Genomic DNA, 24,039 nt, shown 5'->3' with positions numbered 1-24,039 from the left:
TCCAGTCTACCACCTATAACCTCAGGAAGAAGAGCAACAGGAAGGAGGAATGGAAAGTAGAGAGTAAGCCACCCAAGATGAAGGCTGAAGAGAGGTTGACCTGCCTACCTGAAGGATACCAGGAAGATGACTGTGGAAAGAACCCAGGAAGAAGTGCAGGAAAGCTTAAGAAGCAACATGTGTCTAGCCTTCAGTAGGGTACTAGTCACATAAATCATGTACCACCTGGATAATTACATTGTAAGTAGGCAATAATGAAATAAGAGATGTCCTGGTCATGCCAAAATGCAAGTAATATATTGTTAAGTGGGGAATAAGTCACAAACTATGTGTGTTACATTTTCCTACTGTTATTAAGGTTGTGAACACATAAAGATAGCTAGAAACCTTTCCATCAAACTGATAATAGTTGCCTCAGGGAAAAGAATTCCAGTAGGATTGTCACTTACTCCCCATTTAAAAAATTTTTTTAACTGTCTCAAATGATAAGGAGAAACAAAAATTTTTATTTTGAGGAAAAATAATCAACATAGCAGAGAAAACACTGTGCATACTTTTGGCATAAGAATAAAAATAGGCATGCTGTCATGATCAGGCTAAAAAGCGGACTAGGATTTTGATCAAGGAAAAGCCTTTACATCAAGTAAGCAGATGCTGTTCAGCTACCCCATTTTACTCTCCAGAATGACTGATGTCAACCAAATTCAAGATATTCCACAAGGAAATGTCCCCTTGCAGAAGGGGGAAGAGGGTTAGTGTGAATCTGATGTGAGAGGTCTTATGCAATGCCCCCCCACCATGCACCCTCATTCAGCTTGATCCAAACCAACTCTGAGGAAAGGGGAAGGTGGCCATGTTCCTGACTCTAGCCAGGACGTTGCGCATCAGGACACTTGGACAGTATCTAAGAAATGGTTTTCTTTTGTCTTATGCCAAAACCAAGAAAAGTTCAGTGTCCTCCCATCCAAGTACTAACCAGGACCGACCCTGCTTAGCTTCTGAGATCAGACGAGATCGGGCGCGTTCAGGGTGGTATGGCCGTAGACTCAGTGTCCTATTAATAATTTTATGCTACAGGTTTAAATAGTGCGATAAACAGGTCAAAATGACATATGTGTATGTCAGAGAGTAGGGGTAAGATGAGGGAAGCCAGGCACTGTGCCTTCACTGGTTCTTCAGACGCTGCTGGCTCCACTCTGGGGAAGAAAGTGCTGAGCACCGACTCCATACTTTCCTTGGGTCAAAACCCACCTCATTTGCCTGATTAGTATCAGCTTATCAGCTTACTCTGTTCTCGGGGGTTCTCTGCGGCCTTAGCTCTTTTCTGTGCTAAGTGTCTGTCAGAAAGCTGGTCTTAGGACAGAAAAACCTGCTATTTGAGAAAGACCACAAGGCCCCAGAGTTTTAACAATGGAAGGAGCAGAAAATGGAGAGACTGATACAAAAAGCTATTGCCATCCGAATTGTTACCACAGGCTGTCAGGGATAACAAATCTCTATGACTCTCAACGCTCTCTTATTCCCATACTGGGGCTCCAAAACACGTTTTCCCGAAAACAGGCAATGGCATTTGTCCCTCCAGAAACTATGGGACACTCACAGGCAGGGTTTGCTGCTGATCTGCTTATTTTTCAGGACTTTGCTCCAGCCTAGGAAATGGGGCTCCTAATCTGACCAGAAAGGGACGAGAGAGCTAATGACATACTGAGGCTTATCAATTTCAGATGCATAGCTCCTTCTAAGGGAAAAATAGTCAGTGGTGACTGGGCAAGATTCTAGGAAGTGATTCATCTCATGTAATGTCAGAACCAGCGTGGGATCTTAAGGTTTCAATCAACCACTTAATATTCCTACTGTCGGGAAGACGATGTGAGACCACACTACATGGAGGACAGTGAGGAATGTTAAGCAACACAGAATTATGACTTCCTTTGGGACATATTCCTAAATCCAAGTGGCTTGCTGGAAAATGATTCAACTGTTCAGAGAGAGATAATGAGAGGCTAATATTCAGGAATTGGATAAAACGCATGGTCTCCCCTCCCAGAGACTCATACACAGCCATGTTCCCAAGGCCACACAGTTGCAAACACACATCAAGAGAATACTCCCTGCCTTCAGGATCTCAGTGCCCAGCAATCTCCTTCAGATGCCCCATGATTTTTTTGGAGCTGAGAAAAAGATTAGTTCTATCTGGCTTTCCTGCTCACATTTAGAATGTTGTTAATATTTTTAAAGAACTCCAACTCCCTCAAAGTGACTCTTCTTAAGGAGGACACTCAAAAGTAATGTGCCCAAACCTTGTTCTGTCAAGAGTGTTGGATGGATCCCAGCGATGGCTGGGACGGGGCAGGGGGAGTGGAATATCCAGCCAGTTACATGCGCCAAGTTCAGGGATTGAGCTGTGGCCTGTTAGAAGCGCCCTGTCTGAGGAGTACCTAGTCCTCAGCCTGGACTCAACCAATCTCTCGGTGCGTAACGGGAGTAATGCCTGGTAGAGCACTTCCCTTCACTGGAGAAAACCAGAAGCCAGAGCATCAAACCTACCAGGAATGCTTCCCCTGCAACAGCCCCAGAAGAGGCCACAGCCTTCTGACAGGAACAGAATTCCAGGGGAGGAGTCAGGGAACAACTCTGCTGGGAATTCTCTGCCAGGCAAAGAGGGAGGATGCTAAGTGGGTGGGTGGGGGGGGAAATACCTCCTGGTCTGCTTGCACTTTGGAATTAGGAGAAATTACATGCATATTCTCTAAACGGAGAAAGTTACAGTCAGGTTGGGGAATATTTCCACTCAGAACAGATATCTCTATGCTATGAAGTGTACAAAAAAGCCCAGGGACATCATTGAAGGTAGGTAAGGCATGAGTAATCTTGTCCCTCCATTAGACACATTCTCAGAAGGCCACCTCCCTCAGCTGTGCTGCCAGGAAATGCACTCATCACATAGCAGAGGAAAGAGAAAATCAAACCAGTGAGAGCCTCCCTTGAGTTCACATTGTAAATACTGTGATTCTAAAATTCTCCCCTTTAAAACTAGTTATTTGGAATTTAGCAATATGGGTAACATATTAGATGATGGAGGACAAAAGTCCTCAAGAATCATTTAGGTGTTAAATTTTAAGCTGAAAATAAAACTAGGCATCAGCTTTGGCCATATTTAATCACTTTTTGAACCCTTTACCCTCTAAATAATTCCCTTCCTGTCTTTAACCATGTGTTGCCCTCAGTTAGGAACCAGAAGAGGGGCCTGGAGGATATAGCCTGCCATGCACCACTGAAGTCTTCAAGGAAGGAGAAAAAGTGGAGGTGCAGAAGATGGAGAGCTGAATGGCTGGCATCCCAGTTCATGCGTGAGGCCATGTACCCGTCTGACCAACCCCACGTGGATGGTTATAGTGGATTCAATATTTTAAAGTTAAATTAAGTCAAATGCTGTTCTGTTGGGGTTGCAAGCCATAGCACATTTAAGTAGCCCCTGAAGAAAGCACTGGGATTTTTTTTAATCGTCTCATTTGGTATAATGATGTGAAGGCTTACTAAAGACAAACCAAAGGGAGGTGGTACCTTCAGAAACCTAGTGAGGAAGCCCTCCTGATGAGAAGCACCTACCAGAAGGAAATCCCAGTGGAGATACAAAACAAGACTTGTACCTTCAGTCTGTGTGCTCACACCTGCCAGCTCTGATTATAGAAACAGAGACAGATTAAATTCTGAACTTAGCAGGTTGGATGTGACCTCTGCTTAAGAGAATTAAAGGCATTCCTGGCTAGCAGAGAGGCAGCTAGGGCAAAACAACAGTGGAAGTTACCATGGGGAGACTAGAGAGTCAAGGAACACGTCCACTGTGTAATGCCTGAGAAGCTAAGAGCTAAGCAGCTAAGAGATTTAAATAAGGCCTGGGGCAGGACTAAGATAGAAAATAATTACAGGCTTTTCAAAACACAGAAGGAATTGAATTTTTATTCTAAAATAGGATTGATAATGTTGGATTTAGTGAAAATGGCCCATACCTAGACTTTCATCTATTCACATTCCTTTAAAATGTACTGTAATTTGGATATCATTTTGAGTAGGCTTTTGAGATTAACAAAAAATGTGCTATAAATTTTAAATGAACATTACACTCATCTAGAAGAGAATGAAAGATGGGATTGTATATTTTTGATCATAATACCTAAGGAAAGATTCTCTGTGAAACCATGCACTTCTTAAGGAACAATGCTGGGCCTCCACGAGTATTTATGTGTTCACTGGCTCATTCTTCAAACAGTCATTGGGCACATCCTATGAGCTGGGCCTTGACAATGATTTAGAAGTGGACAGAACCTGGCACCTGCTTTCAAGGACACATGCCTAACGGCAATGAGAAACTAAAAAAGTACATGGCCCTACACAAAAGAAAATTTCTGTAATGAAAACCTCTACAGGAGGCAGTGAAATCACCTCGGTGCACATAATGGCTGGAGTCCTGGAACATGACATAGTGATAGTGACGTTTGAGCTCAATGTTAGCATTCCCTGGTTGCCAAGGGCAAAGGATAACATTCAAGGGAGACAAATACAGCACAGAGCCTTGAAAAGTATGGCATGAGGAAAAGCTACAAGTAGTTTAGTATGGTTAGTGTGCAGAGGGCTTATGAGAGGTTGGTTGGGGGATGGCTAGCAGGGCAGGCCTGGGTCAGACCCACAAGAGGCTAAACTAGAATAAGAAGGGGCAAGGGATGGCGATCGAAGAGTTTTTTAAGTAGGGAAGGGGTTGGAGCAGATTTGCATGTGAGAAAGATTCCTCTGCTCAGCCCCTCTGTCTGGAAGAGGGCTGGGACTGTTGGCAGGAGATGCCTGACCAAAGGGAGCAAGGTCCAGCAGAGCTCAGAAATATTTGCATGTTAGGATCACTATAACTTGGAAGACCCGTGGGGTGTGGTGGGTAAAAGGCAAGAAGAAACCAAAGATGATGACCAAATTTCTGCATGGACAACTCTGTGACTGGCGAGGGGCAGAGAGAACTGAGTCAGGGAGGGTGGAGATGGGAGTAGGTCTGTGGGGATCTATAATTTTAGTATTAGATGTGCTAAATTTGAGATTCTGTACACTCAGGTGGATGGCAGAAAATAACAGGATTCCCACCATGGACTGAGCATCTGCTTTCCCCCAAACACACAATGACCATCTCCAATCCTTACACCACCCTAATCTCACTGCGAGCAAACAAGCTCCTAGATGATAAGCTACCTGCCCAAGGGTACAAACTAAGTGAGGGTGGGCTGGGATAGGAAATCAGGGCTTAGCTTCCAAGGCTCTTTCCACCATAGACCAGCCAAGTCTGCACATTACAAACCGGGGGGGAGATTTTATTAGCAAAGTTCATCCTAGGTCCCACTCTGAGACACTACAATTCTGATGCCAGAGTACAGGAATGGCCTGGAGTAGAGAGGGAGGTATGAGATCCTTAGTGTAAATGGATTTAAAGAAGTAAGGGATATAGTTGAAATCAGGCAGGAGGAAATCCAGAGGGAGGAGGATCCATGACAGGTCTCAAGAGAAGGAGGAGGGGTGGCTGAGATAGTCAAATAGACCTCAGACAGTGTGAGCGTGTGAGAGGTCCCTAGTGGACCCTGTGGAACAGCTTCACCCAGGGGTAAGGCGCGAAGTCAATACCCTAGGCTCCTCAGGGAGGGAAGAGAAGTCAAGAAAGGGAAGACAACCGTCTATGAGACTGCCCACATACAGTGTGGCTGTGAATGGAGGGAGGATGCCAGATCACACTGCTGAACCAAGGGAGCTCTATGGATTTAGGACTGGGGTGTGTGTGTGCATGTGTGTGTGCATGTGTGTGGGGGGGTAAATTTGGGTTTTCACTGGGCAAAGAAATCAGGAGAGGAGCTAGGGAGATAGGAGAGAATCCAGTGTAATTGATGGAGCAAGAACTGGGTAGTGGGGACAGGCTCTGGAGCCTGGTGAGCAGGTCAGCCTTGGATGAGAGAAGGTACCTTGATATCAGGGGTAAGGAGGTTTCCACAAGACTATAGTCAGGGAAAAGAAGTGGAGGAGAGAATGTCTGATGGTTTCTATTTATGAAGTGCAAGGTGCCATCAGGTGAATGAAGGTTGGCACTCAAGACAACCTACAAACTCCAAGTGAAGTTGGAGGGTATTTCTAGGAAACCTTTCCCTAACCCTTGCTGAAAATCAACCTTCACTCCCAGGTCATAGCTCTGACTCTAGCTGTGATGTCCCTCATCAGCCCCATGGACTTCAGTTTTTGCCTGCTTTCTAGGCCTCAGCTTCTTCTGACTTTACTTTAATCCACCATTCCAGCTTTTAGCAATCTTACTTCCTCAGATGGAAATGTATTCAACCCACTGTAGCCCATAGAAACCGCCACCCATGTACCCATTCATGCTCACCTGGGCACAGGCAAGCCAGGGCCAACACCTCATTCTCATTCCCCAGCAAGGGAAGAAGCAGAGGGTTGATTGGTCCCAACCACAACTTAATCTAACTTTTGCTTTATGGCAAGACTTTATTAGAAGTCCCTGAACCCTTACTAATAAAAGGGGAATAATTCCTTCAAGTTCATGACAGGACTGAATGTTTTTCTGAAGAGTCAGTAAAACAATGTTGCATTTGAGATTTGAACCAGAGAGACAAATAACCAGCAAGTAAGTGGTGTGATGTGGAAGGAATAATAATCATAGAACTACCTTTTAAGCAGGAGGCCCTCCACTTCTGCTTTTCTCCCCAATTATTTTTCATGAATCCCAACTCAGAAACAGATTAATGGTGCAAAGATATAAAGTTCAGGGAGTATGAAAACTTGGGTCTACTTACACTTTTGGATCCTCCTGAATTGGGGGTGATTTTATATGAGAGCAAGAGAGAGCATACTTGTTTTGACTGATCTTAATAAGTGCACTCCGAGGGCAAAATTCCTGTAATAATACCAAAAGGGTTCATGCAACTTAAATCAGAAATGCCCACAATTTAGATGTTAACTTTATTTCAGCTCAATCCACTATAATAGCTGCTAGCCATTATCTTATTCAGGATAACACTTTAGATGGCAGTCAAACGGCAGAGTCTGGTTGGATAATTATACACTGAGTAAAAGTCATCGATGAGTCCTCCTGGTCATTTCTCCATATCCTGGATCACATGCAAGGCCATCCACATAAGATGCAGGTGCCCAGGCACATGCACACGCACACGCACACCTACATATCCCTCCAGACCTCCCTCCTATCTACCTTTACTTCAGCCTTGGCCATCTCTTTCCTAGACTTAGAAACTTTAGCCACCCCCCCTTGCCAAATATGTCACCTTCAGCGCTGTGAATCTCTACTAGAACTGTCTTCAGTGTCTCCCCACTGACCACCCAGCTCTTGTCTCCAGAGCCTAACTGCCCTGTGGGTAAATTCCAGGTCCCTCCTGGGCTTTAAGACTCTTTCTTAGGGATCCTAGGACAACTGCTTCATCTCTCCCCACACCCTGGGGTGTGCCTAGGGACATCTCTTCCAATGACCCTTGATTTGCTTTCTCCTCTCTTGCCTAGTAGATATCCCGGACTGGTGCCTTATGTCAGAAAATCTTCCCACCCACTGCCCTCTAGACTGCTTTTTACTGTCATCCAAATAGCTTCTCTTAAGGTTTTGTTTTGTTCCCCTCCCCCGCCCCCGGGTTGGTGAGAACATACCCATTTCTCCTTATTCTGTCAGATTGGAAACTACTTCTTGGACCACTGGCTCTGATGGGATTTATTCTTTTCCTTTAATTCTAAAATTCATTTACCATGACCACTCTCCTGATGGATATACTTCATGCTATAGTCAAGAACTGACTGGACATTTTTACTCTGTATACTAGGCAGTATACAGAGATACAGAGTATACAGAATACACAGAGATTCGGAGTGTAGGCTATGGAGCCAGACTGGCTGGGTTCAAATGCCCATTGTCCCATTTACGCTGTGTGAGACTTAACCCTTCTGCTTCAGTTTCTTTATCTGAAAACAGAAATAATAACAGTACCTGCTCACAGTGTTTTGAGCATTCAATTGTTCTTTACATATAAAGTCCTGAGATTAGTACCTGTGGCACAGAATAAGTACTTAAGAAAATTAGCCACTAGTATTTTACTTCTTGCTCTTTGCTTGCTAGTCTATTTTCTAGGCATATTAAATAGTCCATCAAGACAATGTCATTTCCATTAGAAAGGTCATTCAATTAAGTAATTTAAAAAGCAATTTTGAGAACCTTCTCTTCATCAGAGGCCTGTGCTGGGGCTACAAAGATGAATAGGCCACAGTTCCTGCCTTTAGGGAACTGGGCATTGGTGAGGAAGCCAGTGTCGGAAGGGGAAAGTAGTGTGTGCAGAGGAACCCTTAGGGCCTCAGCAAGACATGACAGTGGGCAGAGTCTTCCCCGTGACAGGAGTTTCTGTGGAAAGAAGTTGGGAGGGTGGTCCAGGAAGACGGAAAGACTAGGGGCTTAAAGAAGCCCACTGTATTCAGGAAGCAGTGAGCCTTCCAGGGAGCTGGGGCCATGCCGGGTCCAGGCTGGGCTTTTCCTTGAGGGTAATGAGAAGTGCAGGCATGTGCACATGTGTGTGTTGCGGGGGGGGGGGGGTGGGGGGAGGGGACATCAGGCAGACAAGTGACATCAGCAGATCTGTAAACTGATAAAGAGGCTTTCTAAAGCATTTAGGGAAATTCATAGGGAGGCCAGGGAGGGGAATAGAGCAGGCTGAGAAGCAGCAGGCAAGGACCGGAGAGAGCAAGGGGCTGTGAGAAGCTGGGGAGGATAGTAAAGAACTGGAGTGAGCCTCCCCAGTGGTCAAACGTGGGAGGAGAGCCAAAAAGGCCATTCAATGAAGGAGTTAGGAGGCCATGGCAGCCTCAGTGAGGGTAGATTTTGTGTTGCAGAGTGGCCAGAATCCAAACCACAAGGAGTGGGAACAGGTGCGGCAAGGCAAGTCATTCCTTCAGGACCTCTGACGGTGTTAGCAAAGAGCGAGGCACTGCCCAGAAGGGCGGGAAGCCACTTTCCACCTAGTGAGAAAGTCCTTTCCTCAAGGAAAGTCTACTTACTCTCCGGTTGTTGCACTTCAAAACTGTGTAGAATTTATCATCAGCCACATCCTGATTTGGAAGTGCTATGACAATGGCAGGGACATAGAAGTCAAATCCGTTGGGTATCACAATTTTGGCAAAGACATAATCTCCAACCTGTAGAAGAGAACATACATCATAGAAAATATTTTGCTTATGGATCTTATAAGCAATGTCAACATAAGCCTGTTTAAAAACACTCCAAGGTAATTAGCAAGAACAAATGCTATATTTCAAATACACATTTTTTCTCAGCTAGGAAAGAGTCAATAGTTTCAAAATTCCCCAGGTTCACTGGGCCACACCTGGAACTCTACAATAGATTTAGGGGAGCCCCAGTTTTCCCAGGAACTCTTTCTTCACTTGACAAGGATCCCGGGGTTAGGGGTAGCCAGCAGGCTGGCAAGAGGTCTGGAAAACATAGCCTACAAAAACTGGTTGAACGAACCTATTTCACATAAAGACCAGGAAGAGAGAGGAAGAGTGTCCTCATAGATCTGAAGGGCTGTCACCCAGACAATGGAAAGCAGCAGGTTTGCTTAATGTTGTTCCAAAGCACACACTTGAAATCCACAGGCAAAAGTTACAAAGAGACAAGTTCTAGCAGGAAGAAAATCTCGTGAAGGGGCATACAGAGATTGCTGGGCACATGTCAGATGGACAAGACCAACGGTTAGGGGAAAAGTGGACCGATGGGGGCTCTGGGTCTGGCCAGGGAGGTGCTGACAGACAACCTCGTGTAATTCTCTGAGTGTTCATGGGGTGCTTTTCCTCCTGGCTCCCGCTAAGAAACGCCAATGCTGGACCTCTGGGAGGCTCGCTTTTGGTTTTGTTTTTTTCCCCCTTTCTTTCTTTCTTTAGATATTTATTTATTTATTTATTTGACAGAGACAGAAAGAGAGAGAGAGAGAGAGAGAGAGAACACGAGCAGGGGGAGCTGGAGAGGGAAAGGAGACTTCTTGTGGGGCCCGATGTGGGCTCAATCCCAGGACCCTGAGATCATGACCTCAGCTGAAGGCAGATGCTTCACCAACTGAGCCACCCAGGCACCCCTCTGGGAGGCCTTCTGTCTCCCCTTTGGCCTGGGGCTGGGAATGATGGGCCCCCATGCAGCCCAGCTTATATGGATTTATATGCAGATGAGAACACAGCAGGCCAGTCACCCAAGGAATGCATGTTCAGGTGTAACTGCATTGTGGCATCAAGGTCTGGCAATAACTAACTACAACATGAAGGAAAGCTCCACCTCTGCCCTTGTCATTTACCTGGGTTTTAATACAATCTTGCACAGTTTAAGTTTCCAGGGTGTTAGCAGTTACAGAAGCTCTCTTCCCTGACCATCACTGTCTGTAAAGCGACAAAGGCCACAGGGGCTAATACAAGGAAGTCTATGCAGTCAGGCGCCCCTGGAACAAGGTGTTAGCAGATCAAGGTGGAGCAAAAAAGTTGCCGGGCAAGGGGTCACTGCTTTTCCTGAACAAACACAAGCTCCCTGGAGGACCCCAACTAGGTGTTCAATAAAGGCCCACCAGTGGCCTCGCCATCCTGTTATCTGCAACCGTGGGGATGGTGGAAAGGGGCCCCAGAAAAGCTGGCTGTAGCAGGTACCTGGAGCAGTGGGCAGGGCATGGCGCCCCCGATAGGTGTGATGAACGAGGTGGGCACAACCTTGGTGTCTCCGTACCGGAAATCCACCAGTGCATGGGTGGGGCTCACACACTTCTTCACAACCCCTGAAAGGAATCAAATTTAAAATATAATATGAAGACAAATAATGCCTAATCTCTTATGCCATCTTGTTGGCTAATTTATAACACTTGGCCTGTTTAAATCAGCATGCCCCTCTGATGTCTCCAGGAGGTAACAGCGGATACTGTACGTTGCATACTGGGGTTGACCGACTCAACGTGGTGAAGTGCACAGCCCTGGTCTAGACACCGCTGAGCTCGGAAGTCCAGAGAATGTGCAGAAGCTTGTCTGTCCATAATCAGCAGCAGCCATCCTGATAAGAACATCATTCCTAGAAACAAATATCCTCTTCCTGGGTACTTCGTGATGAGGGAGCAGGAGCTGGCTGAGGACAGAGTAGAAGCTGGCGCCTTGCACCCCTCTTCACCTGCTCCCCTCCATATGTGTAGCATTCCTCAGGCACCCCTGACTGCCATAAAACGATAAATAGTTAACTTGCAGGGATCGCAATCCTGCAGAACAGGAATCTCCCTTGCTCTACAGGTATCCTAGAGATCTAAACAGGGAGGTTACCTTATCAATAGCACAAATTTCCAGAGGCAAATAACTCTCATTTCCTGAAGCCCTAATGTCCCCCTCCCCACCATAAACTGGAGGAGACTGAGGTAGAAGGGAATGTGAATGACAGCAGGGTCATAATGCCCCACTAAGAATCTCCCAACTATCTTAATGTTAATGCCTGACCTAAAAACGACATTGATCAAGCCATAAGGGCAAGGACTCCCCCCGGCACCTTGTAGGCCCACCTTAGCACGTGAGAGCTCTGTCGAAATCTCCCATCCCTTCACCACCTCCCCCCAACCACAAGGTATATAACACGCCTACCCTCACAACCCGGGGCAGCAGCATCTCTGCCTGCCCACGGGTCCTGTCCCCGTGCTCTAATAAACCACCATTTTGCACCAAAGATGTCTCAAGAATTCTTTCTTGGTCATCGGCTCCGGACCTCAGCCCACCGAACCTCACCAAGGTTCTAGAACTTCATCACTTCGTATCATCTAATTTCCTTATGTACTTACATTAGGCATATTTCCTTCTATACTCCTCACATATAGAAAATCAGACTGTTAAATTGTGAAAGTAAAAGAAAATAGGAACTCCCATCATCAACTTTTCATCTAATATCAGATAAATGAAAAGCTAACTAGGCTGAACACTTCCCCTGGCTTCCCTAAAATGCACTACCAAAAAAGGAACAAAGGAAAAAGATGCAAAAAGTTTCCTTGTCTTTTAGCTATACTCAAAGGGATGGTTATAATAGAAAACAAAAACAAAAACAAAAACGCCTGTTTTAAGGTGTACATGTTTTGTCACTTATCCTAGTTGAGATATATTTTCCCATCATTAAGGGATATTAAGGGAAGTTTTGATAGGGACACTTCCCCAGGCAAGTAAAGCTGCAGTGAGACTCCTACTCCAAGAGAAAAAAATGTATGTGTCCCCTCGGGGCTCCCAAGACACCAGGGCCTGGCACCGCTACCCCAGTTCACACGCTTACCTTGGCCAAGTCCCATGGCCTTTGATGTGGCAAAGAAATGGCTGGAGTTTTTCATCTTGAGTTCATGTCTCTTGTTTCAAATGGCCAAAGAAATAACAATTTTTTTTTTTTAAAACACACACATACATCCAACAAACAAAAACCAATTCCACTGGTGTGTGTTTTCTCATTGGATTAAAATGTTCAGTTTGGTTTTTGAAATGTTCTTTATACATTATTCACACATTTCCTGCCATAAACTGACTTTATCCTTTTAATTAGAAAAACAAACACTGCTTTTTAGAAAGACCTCCTATTAGGAAAGCAATGAAGAACCACTCCTAACTGAGGAGAATGCTCACATCCCATACACTGGCGAGCCCCACACCCCCTCCCAGGATTCACAGTGAAGGGCCTGGGCTGCCATGATGGCCACACTGGTCGGTATGATCCTCCTCAAATTCTCAGCCTCTGGGACTTAGCAGAGGATACTCATAAACCTACGAGACAGGGTTTCTGTCGTTTGCCTAAGTGGAGTAGTGGTGACGGAGACTGGATGGCCACAAAGTCTAAACCACTTACTGTGTGTCTTTCACAGAAAAACCCTGCCCACCCCTGCCCCACATGATTAGATCTAGACTTTTTGGTATGTTACAACACCTCTTTTTAGGTCCTTCCATTGTTTTCCTCTTCATACAAGCTCTACAGAAACGAGCCTTTGTGCACCTGCAGAAATTAGTACAGTGTCTCCCAGGCTGACGTTAGAACCAGCTGCGCTGTGTGGACAGCCTCACTGGCTGGCTGAGGACCATGAGTCGGCCTGTTGAATTATGGCTCAGCCTCTGCATTTGCTCCTTCTCCATCTAATTAGGGAGTTTCTAAGTCCTGATTTGGAACCAGCATCTAATTTTGTTTTCCCTTATGCTGCAGTTTCTCTTTGTCCTCACCCCCAGAGAGGTGAGACTGTGTCTCCTGGCTCTGAAATGTCTCCGGGAACAAATTCAGGGGCTTGAGCTTTTTCCCAGTGGAGGCCTGTCAATCCCAGTAACTTTCCTTGGGTACAGATTGGGCCCCCACCTTCGCCAGAGGGCTCTCCTGTATTCAAGCTGGAGAATAGGGAATGGACCCCTGTTGAGCCCCTCCGCCAAAATGGGGCCCATTCTCAGTGGTCAAAGACCGCAGAAATACTCCAAGCAGGTAGGTCCGTTCATTTTGTGAAAGACGCGGGAATAGTTCTCAGTCTTCACTCCAGACAGGAATTTCTCTTTTACCTCCAGTCTAGCTTTCTGATATGCACAGCCTCGCTTAAATTCTGTCTCCTGAAAAAGGCTTTAGCTTTGCTCCACCGTAAGCAGCCCCTCCACCTGCCCCACTCCACTGACAGTCATCTTGGACATCTACTCATCATATTCTCTCCTTCCTTCAGCCTCAGAGGTTTCATTTCTAGTCCCCTGGGCTAATTTTTGCCTTTCTGAATTTCTGTTAAGGTTTTTAAACTGCTGTTGAAGTTTTTGAATTGCAAACCCCTCCTTCGACCCCCAGAAGAGGACGGAAGTTGTTTCTATCTCTCAAGAGAAGCTGTCTCATGGGATGAGAGAACAACTCTTCACATGCAATTCACAGTTTCTAATTTAGAAAATACTGTACATTACCATATTTAATCTACACCACAAGCTTATGGGGTTTCTAATTGTTTTCCTTTCATTCAGGAGTTTAAAGAAACTGAGACTCAGAGAACTTTGCGGATTCAGTCACAGGGCTGGTAGAGGAAAAAGGCAGACTTCAAGTAAATAAAAACTTGGGATTTTCTGACCCTAAAACATTACACCTAGAAAGATATTCAGTTTCTCCTCCCCTGCCTCTGCCACCTGCCTGCCTTTTTCTTCCATTGTAACCTGTTTCTGTGGCATAGTGCAGAAATTTTGCAACTCAGACTTTTCATCAACATGGATTTCCTGATGCAAATGCTTCTTTTCACTGAAGAAGAGGAAGGAGGAGCCAGTTCCTGCATTAATGACTTAAAATAATGTTTTGAAATGTGTCTTCCTCCCTGCCTTTCAGCATCCTGATGAGTCAGACTAGGCCTGTCACTTCCATTCTGAACTCAGTCACTCCTTAATTAGATATTCCACACTGACTCTGGAAGAGTCAGCCATACAGAAATCCCTGCCCTGACCACCAACAATGACAGCAACAACCGGGCTAGCTCTGCTCCAGTGTGGACCCGGCCTGAAGCGAGGAACACTCTGATCAAACAGTCCTTCAAAGCCATCTACTACTGAGATACATTTCAAAGCCAGATATTTTTCATTAGAAATATTTAGCAGGCCCCAAGCAAAAGTTATCAAAAGAGGTGTCACTGATAAATATCATGCGGTTCTCCACAAGTCTCCGTTTGGCCTTCTTTTTTACAAGGGAGGAAACAGTAATGCATAGTGATCAGGCGATCTCTAGCAGTGTCACTAAAGGGGCTGAGGGACATCATGTGCCTCTGGATGGGAGGCCCTGAGAGGGACATGACATCATGCCATCACTTAGGTAGGAAAGTGGCTAGGAATACACACTCTGAGCTTAAGCTAACTGAGGAACATTCTATAAAGTAATTGATCTTGTTCTTAAATAATATCTGTGTCATAAGAAATGAAAGGAAAGGCTAGAAAATAATTCTAGATTACAGAAGACTAAGGAGATGTGTTAATTCAATGTTAACATGGTTCCAGACTTGACCTATTCTAGAGACAAAAAATATAAAACCCTATTGAGACAATTAACAAAACTGAAATATACAAATAAATAGTATAATAGTACTAAATTTCCTGGATTTTATTACTTTATTATGATTATGTTAAGACAATAGCCTTGTGTTCTTGAGACATATAGACTGATGCATTAAGGAGTAAAGGGGCATGATGATGTTACCTAATCTCAAATAGTTCAGAAAATGTGTATGTGTGGAGTTGAGTAGAGAGAAGAAGAATAAAATAAAATGATAAATGTGGTAAAATACACATGACAAAAGTTAATCATTGACAAAGCTGGGTTAAAAAGTATATACAAAAGTTCTATTATTCTTGCAACTTTTCTATAAGTTTGAAATATTTTTTTATAAAAAAATAAGTCTTTTATGACTTATTTTTATGAGTTGGGTTGAAATTCCCAATTAAAGATGCACTGACTTTAGGGGAGAAGAGGGAAACAAAATCAAAGTACATCCAGGAACACAGCATGATTATTTAATTTGTCTGAGTCAGTATTTGCTAACTAGCCACTAATCCAAATTACTGATCATATGACTAAATTCAAATGTGTATTTCCTTCACACAGACTTATTTGAGTTTAATATACAGCCACAAACTAAAAATTCTCAAACAGCCGGATCCCAACTGTTGGCGGCGTGTACTCTCTGCCTCTAATTGCATATTTAAAGAAAAACAAAATAATACAGAATAGGGCAATAATGATTGGTGACATGATCTCAGGAATTGCACGTGGCCATGGTGTTACCTCCTTCCTCAACTTCCCCAGACTGGCGGCAGTAGGTTTTGGCATTTCTTATCACATGAGAATGGTGTGTGGAGGAGAAGTTTGAGCCTTTCTACTTTTCTCCAGGAGCTTGGCCAGTGAACTAATCCCAAACTCTAATGCAGCCAGCTGGAAGCCAGTCTTTTCCTGCATTTCCATTCAACTGCCAAATTAGCCTCAGACCCCTCTCTGGGCTCCAATTAAAAAAAAATCAAGCAGAGCACCCCCACCCCCCCATAATCACTACCCAGCAAATATGGGTCCCGAGAAAGAGGAGGTTTTGGGGCCCTGCTCTTGCAAAGAAGAGTTTTGTGCCTTGGCCTATGAGTTCATCTAGAATGCTCCCACCCATATTTAATTACTTTCATTTAGTCAGCTCCAAAGCACATCTACTGAATTTCAAAGAAAATGTCTTGCTGTCAGTTCTCCACATATGCCTGCTTGGAACCAAAACTCCTGCTGAAGTATTTTTTTCCCACTTAAAAAGATTCAATGAAATTTAATTAATAAAAAAAAATATGATTCTTTTAACTGGTGTTTGACAGATAATGCCTACCTAAAATTGGCTATGTTTCTACAGTATCATCTTTCTGCCCCATGGATCTTCCTCAAGGCTCTCTCTTCCCTACAGGCCCTTCCCATATCAATGACACTTATGTGTTGATGTCTCAAAAATCTCTCTATCCAGACAGATTTCCTCCTGAGACTCTAGACCTTATCTCTAATTGCTTTTCTGACAACTTCAGCAACTGGAAGAAATTAGAAATAGGGGTCTAGAGTCTCAAGAGGAAACCTGCCTGGAGAGATTTCTGAGATATTAACACATACGCAGAGTATCTACAATCCCCCACGCCCCAGACACATCATTATCTTCCTGTGCATACCAACATCTCCTGCACGTACCACTATCTACCATATGGCCCGAGACAGGGACCTGGGGGACATTCCAACCTACTCTGTGTCCACTCTTCACACAGCATGGTGGGGGAGCTTCTGTGGACTTCAAGGATGACTATGTTTTTCTCTGCTTTCCATGTGGCTCCTCAATAAAGTCTAAACTCTTTTTTCTTAAAGATTTTATTTATTGATTTGAGAGAGAGTGAGAGAAAGCATGAGAGGGGAGAGGGTCAGAGGGAGAAGCAGACTCCCCATGTTGCTGAGAGCCCAATGCAGGACTCAGTCCCGGGGCTCCAGGACTCCGGGACTCCGGGACTCCGGGATCATGACCTGAACCAAAGTCAGTCGCTTAACCAACTAAGCCACCCAGGTGGTCCAAGTCCAAACTTCTTAACATGACCTTTTATGAATGGCCCCATACTTCCCTCCCTGAAGACCTTTATTATTTTCTACTGTTTCTTTGCATTCTAGGTTCCAGCCATAATCTGTTTTATTTCTCCAGATAGAAAATGTTTGTCTCTACCTCTACATACATATTATTTTCACTGTCCACAAAGCTCTCACTTGAACTGCTCCTGGCAGGTTCCTTCAGGATCACATATCCCAAAAACTTTTGGGAAAAGCTCTTGGATCTGGCCACACTGGCCTCTTTTACCAACATGCCATATGGACTCCAGCCTCAGGACTCTGTACTGCCGTTCCTTCTGCTTAGAATTCTTCCCCAAGGGGTGCCTGGGTGGCTCAGCAGGTTAAGCATCCGACTCTTGATTTCGGCTCAGGTCATGATCTTGGGGTCCTGGGACTAAGCCCCGTATCAAGTCCTACATCAGGCTCTGTGATCAGGGGGGAGTCTGCTTGAGGAGTCTTTCTCTCCCTCTTGCTCAGCCCCCTGTTCCTCCCCCTTCCCCACTCAGACTCACATTCTCTCCCTCTCTCTCAAAATAAATGAATCTTTTTTTTTTTTAAAGATTTTATTTATTTATTTATTTATTTGACAGAGAGAGATCACAAGAAGGCAGAGAGGCAAGCAAAGAGAGAGAGAGGAGGAAGCAGGCTCCCTGCTGAGCAGAGAGCCCGATGTGGGGCTCGATCCCAGGACCCTGAGATCATGACCCGAGCCGAAGGCAGCGGCTTAACCCACTGAGCCACCCAGGCGCCCCTCAAAATAAATGAATCTTTAAAAAAATACAGTAACAAGGAAGTCTCTTCCCCCAGGTAATTTCATGGCTTGCTTCTCCTCCATATTCACATATCACCTTCCCAAGCAGTTCTTCATTGGCCACCGTATTTAAAATTGCAGCCTTTACCTTGACACTCTCAGTTCCCTTTGTAGCTTGATTTTTCTCTACAACACTATATCTGACACACTACATATTGTATGTATTTGCTTGCTTCTCTGTCTCCCTCACTAGAATGTAAGTTCCACAAAGACAATAATTTTCATGTGCTGGTCTACACTAGACCAGCACTTTAGGAATATTACATTCATAGAAAATAGCAGACGTATAGTAAAATTGTTTTACTGAACAAATGAAAGATTAAATTTATTTTCTGGCTATTACCCCTCAGAAACATAGGTAGAAACCCCATCATCATTTCCTTTTAGAAGTGGAATGCCTTAATACAGCTCATGAAATATCAGTGTTCTGGGGAAAGCACAGTTTGAGAGCCTTGGGTCCCTGATACCATATTATTTAACAAAGGAATCTTACAAAATAAAGTATCTACCTGGAAAGTAAAAGCCATTTTCATCACATCTTGCGATAACTTTCTGGCCTTTGAGGGGATCCAATTTTTTTGATTTAGTTTTCTTTGTTGGATTTCCTTGAGGTTTCTGTTGCTAAAAAAAAAATATAAAACATTAATAATTGATTAAAAAAAATCAACACAGACAGTAAAAATCACAGATACAGAGTAACTTGGGAATTCTCTACTGAGAATCTGACTTTCAAAAATTACAGATCATCCATATACTTTGATAATTACTCTGAATACTTTCTATATTATTAGGAATAGGCTATTAAAACTGATATATGAACTGTTATATGGGAGCCAATGACCATAAAAGGTGAGAAGAACTTGAGGTCCAGACTCAATTAAATTTTGTTAAAACACAAAAAAGGTGACCCTTTTCCAGAGAATTTAAATAGGATCCAGGGTCTTAAAACATAATATTCAATATATCCAGTACACAATCCAAAATACAACATACTTTTAAAAAGCAAGCAAATATGACTTATTCTCAAGTTAAAAGGCGATCAACAGGTGACAATACTGAGGTGACCCAGATGTTGGAATAATCAGAAAAAGACTTTAAATCAGCAATTATAACCATGGTCCATGTGGTTGCATACTCTTGAAATGAATGGCAAGGTAGTTATTTTCAGCAGGGAAATATAAAAAAAATGAAAGTCTTAGAAGTAAAAAACACAGTATCTGGAAGGGCTTAATAGCAGAACTCACAAGACAGAAGAAAGAAACTTGAAAGCAAATCAACAGAAATGATACAATCTGAAGAACATAGAGGAGAATGATTTTTTAAAATGAGCCAAGTCCTTCCTATTCAAATAATCTGTCCAAAACCCAGCTCAGTTGTAATCTCTCTGGAAAGACTTTATTCCCAGGCAATTTCAGAAAAAGCAAAGGAAAGGACCACTCTGTAATTTCCAAATGGCACCATATGAGTCAAGGCTTGAAGTGAATGTCACATTGTGTCCACTACATGAAGAAACTGGTAGCATCACTGTGATTTGTAGAGTCTAACTCTAAAATCTTATTTTCTGTGCTTGTTGAGCTGACCAAAATAGAAAGATCCAATCTCCACTACCCTCCACTCCCTCTAAAATCCCAAAGCTTCCAATACATCATCCAGAACAGTCATTATTTTTAATTCCTAATAAATGTGAGGACCAATGCTGGAAGATGAACCCTAGGAAACAAGAAATTACTGGGGAGAGCACTTACATTAGAGAAGGAAAGGCCAAGTATTACCCCATACCAAACCAAAGATACAAGAAAAGGAAAGTACAGACCTATATTCCTCATGAATATAGATGCAAAAACAGGTCTGCAAATAAATCCAGCAACATACAGAAGGATTGTACACAACAACCAAATATACCAGGAATGCAAAGCTGATTTAACATCCACAAATCAATGTGATACACCATATTACTAGAACAAAGGATAATTTACCATATTATTTTCATGCATGGAGAAAGAGCACTTGACAAATTCCAACATCCTTTAAAGGCTCTCAACAAGCTAGGAATAGAAGGGAACTTCCTCAATTTGGTGAAAACCATCTATGAAAAGCCTACATCAAACATGATCCTTAATGGTGAAAGACTGAATGACTTCCCCTTAAGATCAGAAGCAAGGAAAGGTACCCTATACTTTGTACTTGAGGTTCCAGCCAGTGCAAACAGGCAAGAAAAGGCATCCAGATTGGAAAAGAATAAATAAAGCTGTCTTTATTTATGAATGATATGATCTTTAATGTGGAAAACTAGGGAATCCACCCAACAACTACTAGAATTAATTAGCAAGTTCAGTAGGATGTCATGATACAAGACAAATACAGGAAAATAAAATCAGTTGTATAACTATGGACCAGCTATGAGCAATCTGAAAATAAAGTTAAGAAAAGAATTTCATTTATAACAGCATGAAAAACAATAGAATATTTAGGAATAAATTTATCAAAATTAGTGAAAGACTTACACGCTGAAAACTATAAAACACTACTATAAAAAACTGAAGAAAGAACAAGTGACATAACACGTTAATGATTAGAAAACTTAATATTGTTAATATAGCCACTTTCCCCAAACAGATCCATAGCTCCAATGTAATTCATATCAAAATCTCAACACGTTTTTTGTTTTGTGGGTTTTTTGTAGAAACGAAGAGAGTGAAACTAAAAGTGCCAAAATGATGTGGAAAAAGAGAGAATTTGTAGGATTTTGGTGGTGGCTGACAGCTCTGTCAGTTTTACTAAAAATTACTGAATTGAAATAGATAAATTTTACAGTATGAAAATCAGTTCTTTTTCTTCAAATCACTACATTATGGAAATTGTGGAGATTTTACCTTAGATTTTTTTCATTTTTAAAAAACTTTCCTGACCGGGCACTTAGGTGGCTCAGTTGGTTAAGCAACTGCCTTAGGCCATGATTCTGGAATCCCAGGATCAAGCCCCACATTGAGCTCCCTGGTCCACATGGAGTCTGCTTCTCCTTCTGACCTTCCCCCTTCATGTTCTCTCTCTCATTCTCTCTCTCTCTCTCAAATAATAAATACATAAAATCCTAACAATTTTTTTCCTATTAACTTATTAATTCTGGGGTTTCTCAAAAAAATCTGTCCTCCATCCTAATCAGAGTGTCCCCATGACATCATTCTCCACCTGCTTTCTTTTCACAGACCATCAAACGCCCCTCCCCTCCATGATACAAAGCCAATACAAAGTGCTTCCACGTGCTTTTGAGTTACTTCTTTGCAATGCTATTACTGTATCTCAAATAAAATATTCAATGCATATTTTATGAGCATATACAGGTCTTCAGTTAAGGAATCTCTAATTTATGAAACAATTGACTATAAACATTTAAATAACTTCAGATAATCTGAACACAATTTGCTGTTTGGTCATTATTTATGGTCAATACAGTTTGGGCTCATTTCCCCGGTGCCTTGATGTTACTGGATTCTGTTGTAGCAATCTATCACTTGGATCTGTTGAGAGATGCTTTTTAGGTTCATCAAAAGAAGTTTGGGTATGGTTTACTGCAGGGGAGAGGAAAACAGAGTCAGGGCCTCAGCAGTGAAGAAATTCTGAACAAAAGGGTTAAAGTCTCTTGAAGAACAGTGGGATATGAACAAGACTTCACACCTATGCAGCCATGGGTACAAAATGTAAGCTGAATAACACCCTTCTGTTATGATGCTCCATTTTCAACAGATTTTGCTGGAGTCCATCCTCATGTAATTTCTATTTTTACTGATGCAGTTATTACACCAAAGAGAATGACCCAACATCACTGGTAGATGGCGACTGTTACCTGTTTGTTCCTGAGCTTTCAGCCAGAGGAGAAACCTAATAGTCCTTCCCACAGGAGCTTCAGAATGACCTACTGCAGTATGAAATGGCCTTAAAGGGCAGAGATTGGACCACGAGACAGGAGAAATAGGACCAACTGCTGCCCAGCTGGCTGTGTCACTTTGGAGAATCTTTTAACTTTTTGGACTTCAATTTCTGTATAAGCAAAGAGATGGTACAAACTTTATGGCTTTAACATCTTCTAATTCTGTATTTCTGTCCAGAAGAATCCAGGCCTTACTAGACCTTTTTCTGCATTACTGGAGAAACTGTCAGACCATGTGTATACCAAGACAGGGACACTAGCATGGTATTTTTGTTTGCAGTTTTTATAACATAAGGGGACTACAACAACCAGAACCAGGAATGTGAGCAGCACAATATTCCATCATAATAACCATCATAATACTCCAAAGAGATGCCCACACCACAGTTTCCTATAATCATTTCCTCATTGGAAGACTCCATGTAAAGTATTCTTATCACATAGAATTTAGAATCTGGAACATGCCAGGTTAAATCAGCTGTTGCAAAAACCTCATCTCCACATACAGTTTAACTTACAAAGCCGCCTTGCTTCATGCCGCAGTGTCCACATCACAGACCGAGCAACCATGGAGGTTACCACATAGCCTCTCCACCTCCAGATGAATAACACCCTGATTTCCAAAAAGATGTCCATGTTGATCCCAGAAGGGCAAGCTCCCCTTCAGATTTCATCACTATAACAGACAAGCCACTTACTAGAATCTATGCCTAGACATATTTAAAATTCCTTTAAAAATTCTAAATGAGTATAATCACACCATGTAACTAGCCCCCTTTATCTCTAGATTCCAAATATTCATTTTCTCAATATCCTATCCAGAAGCTAACTGGTAAAAATTCTTTCTACATTTTCATAGGTACAAATCTGTGAAGTCAATGGCCTGAAATCATCAGAGAGCTCTTTTTTCTCTATAGTTGTCACTCACTCCCCAATTCATCTAATATAGAACTGCCATTCACTCTGTGAAGACCTTCCCTGCATGGGCAACAACAACGAACGGTAGCAACCCAGAGTACTATGATGTTCATTTTTCACAGACTGAAAAGGCCACCTAAGAACATGCCTTTCTAAGTGGCTGAAAAGTATCAACTACCTTCAGATCACTCATATACCTATGGGTTCACCCGAAAGGACCATTACAATACTAAACACATTTACTCTGCTTTTGTGTCCAACTGTTACTATTCTTGGCAATAATTCATTTCTGATTGTTTCCACAACATGTACAGTTTGAGTTCTGGAAAGAACAATTCACTGTACACTCGATGATTCGCTCATATCACCACAAACCAATTCAGCTACACCACAGATTAAGTAGAACATCATAGTACTCTGTGTTGCTACTGTTCATTGTTGTTGCCCATGCCATGGGAAAACAAACCTCTGGGGCCAGCTTTAGCACAATGGTTCATTCCACTGGTCATAAAAATACAGCATTGGTTTGCCAGGATGGAAGGATATCAGTAAGGGCAGCTAGACGCACCATTCCTTCAGCCACAATGTTGACAGAACCTTTCCAGAAAGACAACGTATCAATAATTTTTGAATCCTGCCAAAGACTTTACAGACACTGTTCTTTTCCTGGCATGCCTTCACCTATGCACACCTAAAATATAAACAGGTCATTGGGTTTGGGGGTTTATTTTCCCCTCTTTTTCTATTAGTTTCAGAGGTAGAATTTAGTGATTCATCAGTCGCATATAAAACCAGTGTTCATTGCATCAGGTGCCTCCTTAATGCCCATCACCCAATTAACCCTACCTCCCCACTCCCTACTCCAGCAACCCTCAATTTATCTCCTAGACTTCAGCATCTCTTATGGTTTGCCTCCCTCTTAATTTTCATCTTACTTTTATTTTTCCTTCCCTTCCCCTATTTCATCTGTTTTGTTTCTTAAATTCCATGTATGAGTGAAATCGTATGGTATTGGTCCTTGTCTGACTTATTTTGCAAGGAAATCTATGGAGGACAAGAGTCAGAAGGGGTAGAGAGTGAAAACAAAAATGCTAGCAATAAATAAGGCAACATATTTCTAGGTTTAGGTTTAGAGTAGTTGCATGCCAGTCTCCGTGAGGAAGTCAGATGGGCAGTAATACTGGCAGGGGGGGATGCTGTCTACTGGGTAATTTGATTTTGCTT

The 24,039-nt window shown here is 42.9% G+C and overlaps 1 protein-coding gene across 2 annotated transcripts in view; it reads right to left on the bottom strand.

Moving 5' to 3' along the window:
- Positions 1–24,039, bottom strand: part of VWA3B (von Willebrand factor A domain containing 3B) — a 216,163-nt gene that overhangs the window by 4,400 nt on the left and 187,724 nt on the right. The window contains exons 20-23 of one of the 2 annotated variants that reach the window (XM_044263854.1): positions 18,479–18,590; positions 10,714–10,838; positions 9,085–9,222; positions 6,831–6,931 (exon numbers count right to left, since the gene is read on the bottom strand). In XM_044263854.1, coding sequence (XP_044119789.1) covers positions 6,831–6,931; positions 9,085–9,222; positions 10,714–10,838; positions 18,479–18,590 — 476 coding nt within the window. The remainder of the gene's footprint in view (positions 1–6,830; positions 6,932–9,084; positions 9,223–10,713; positions 10,839–18,478; positions 18,591–24,039) is intronic. The other variant, XM_044263855.1, reaches the window with a different exon arrangement.

This window comes from Neovison vison, chromosome 8 (genome assembly GCF_020171115.1).
Source record: "Neovison vison isolate M4711 chromosome 8, ASM_NN_V1, whole genome shotgun sequence".
NCBI classification, from domain to species: Eukaryota; Metazoa; Chordata; class Mammalia; order Carnivora; family Mustelidae; genus Neogale; species Neogale vison.
Note: the sequence above shows the minus strand (reverse complement) of the source record. Positions and strands in the feature narration are given on the sequence as shown.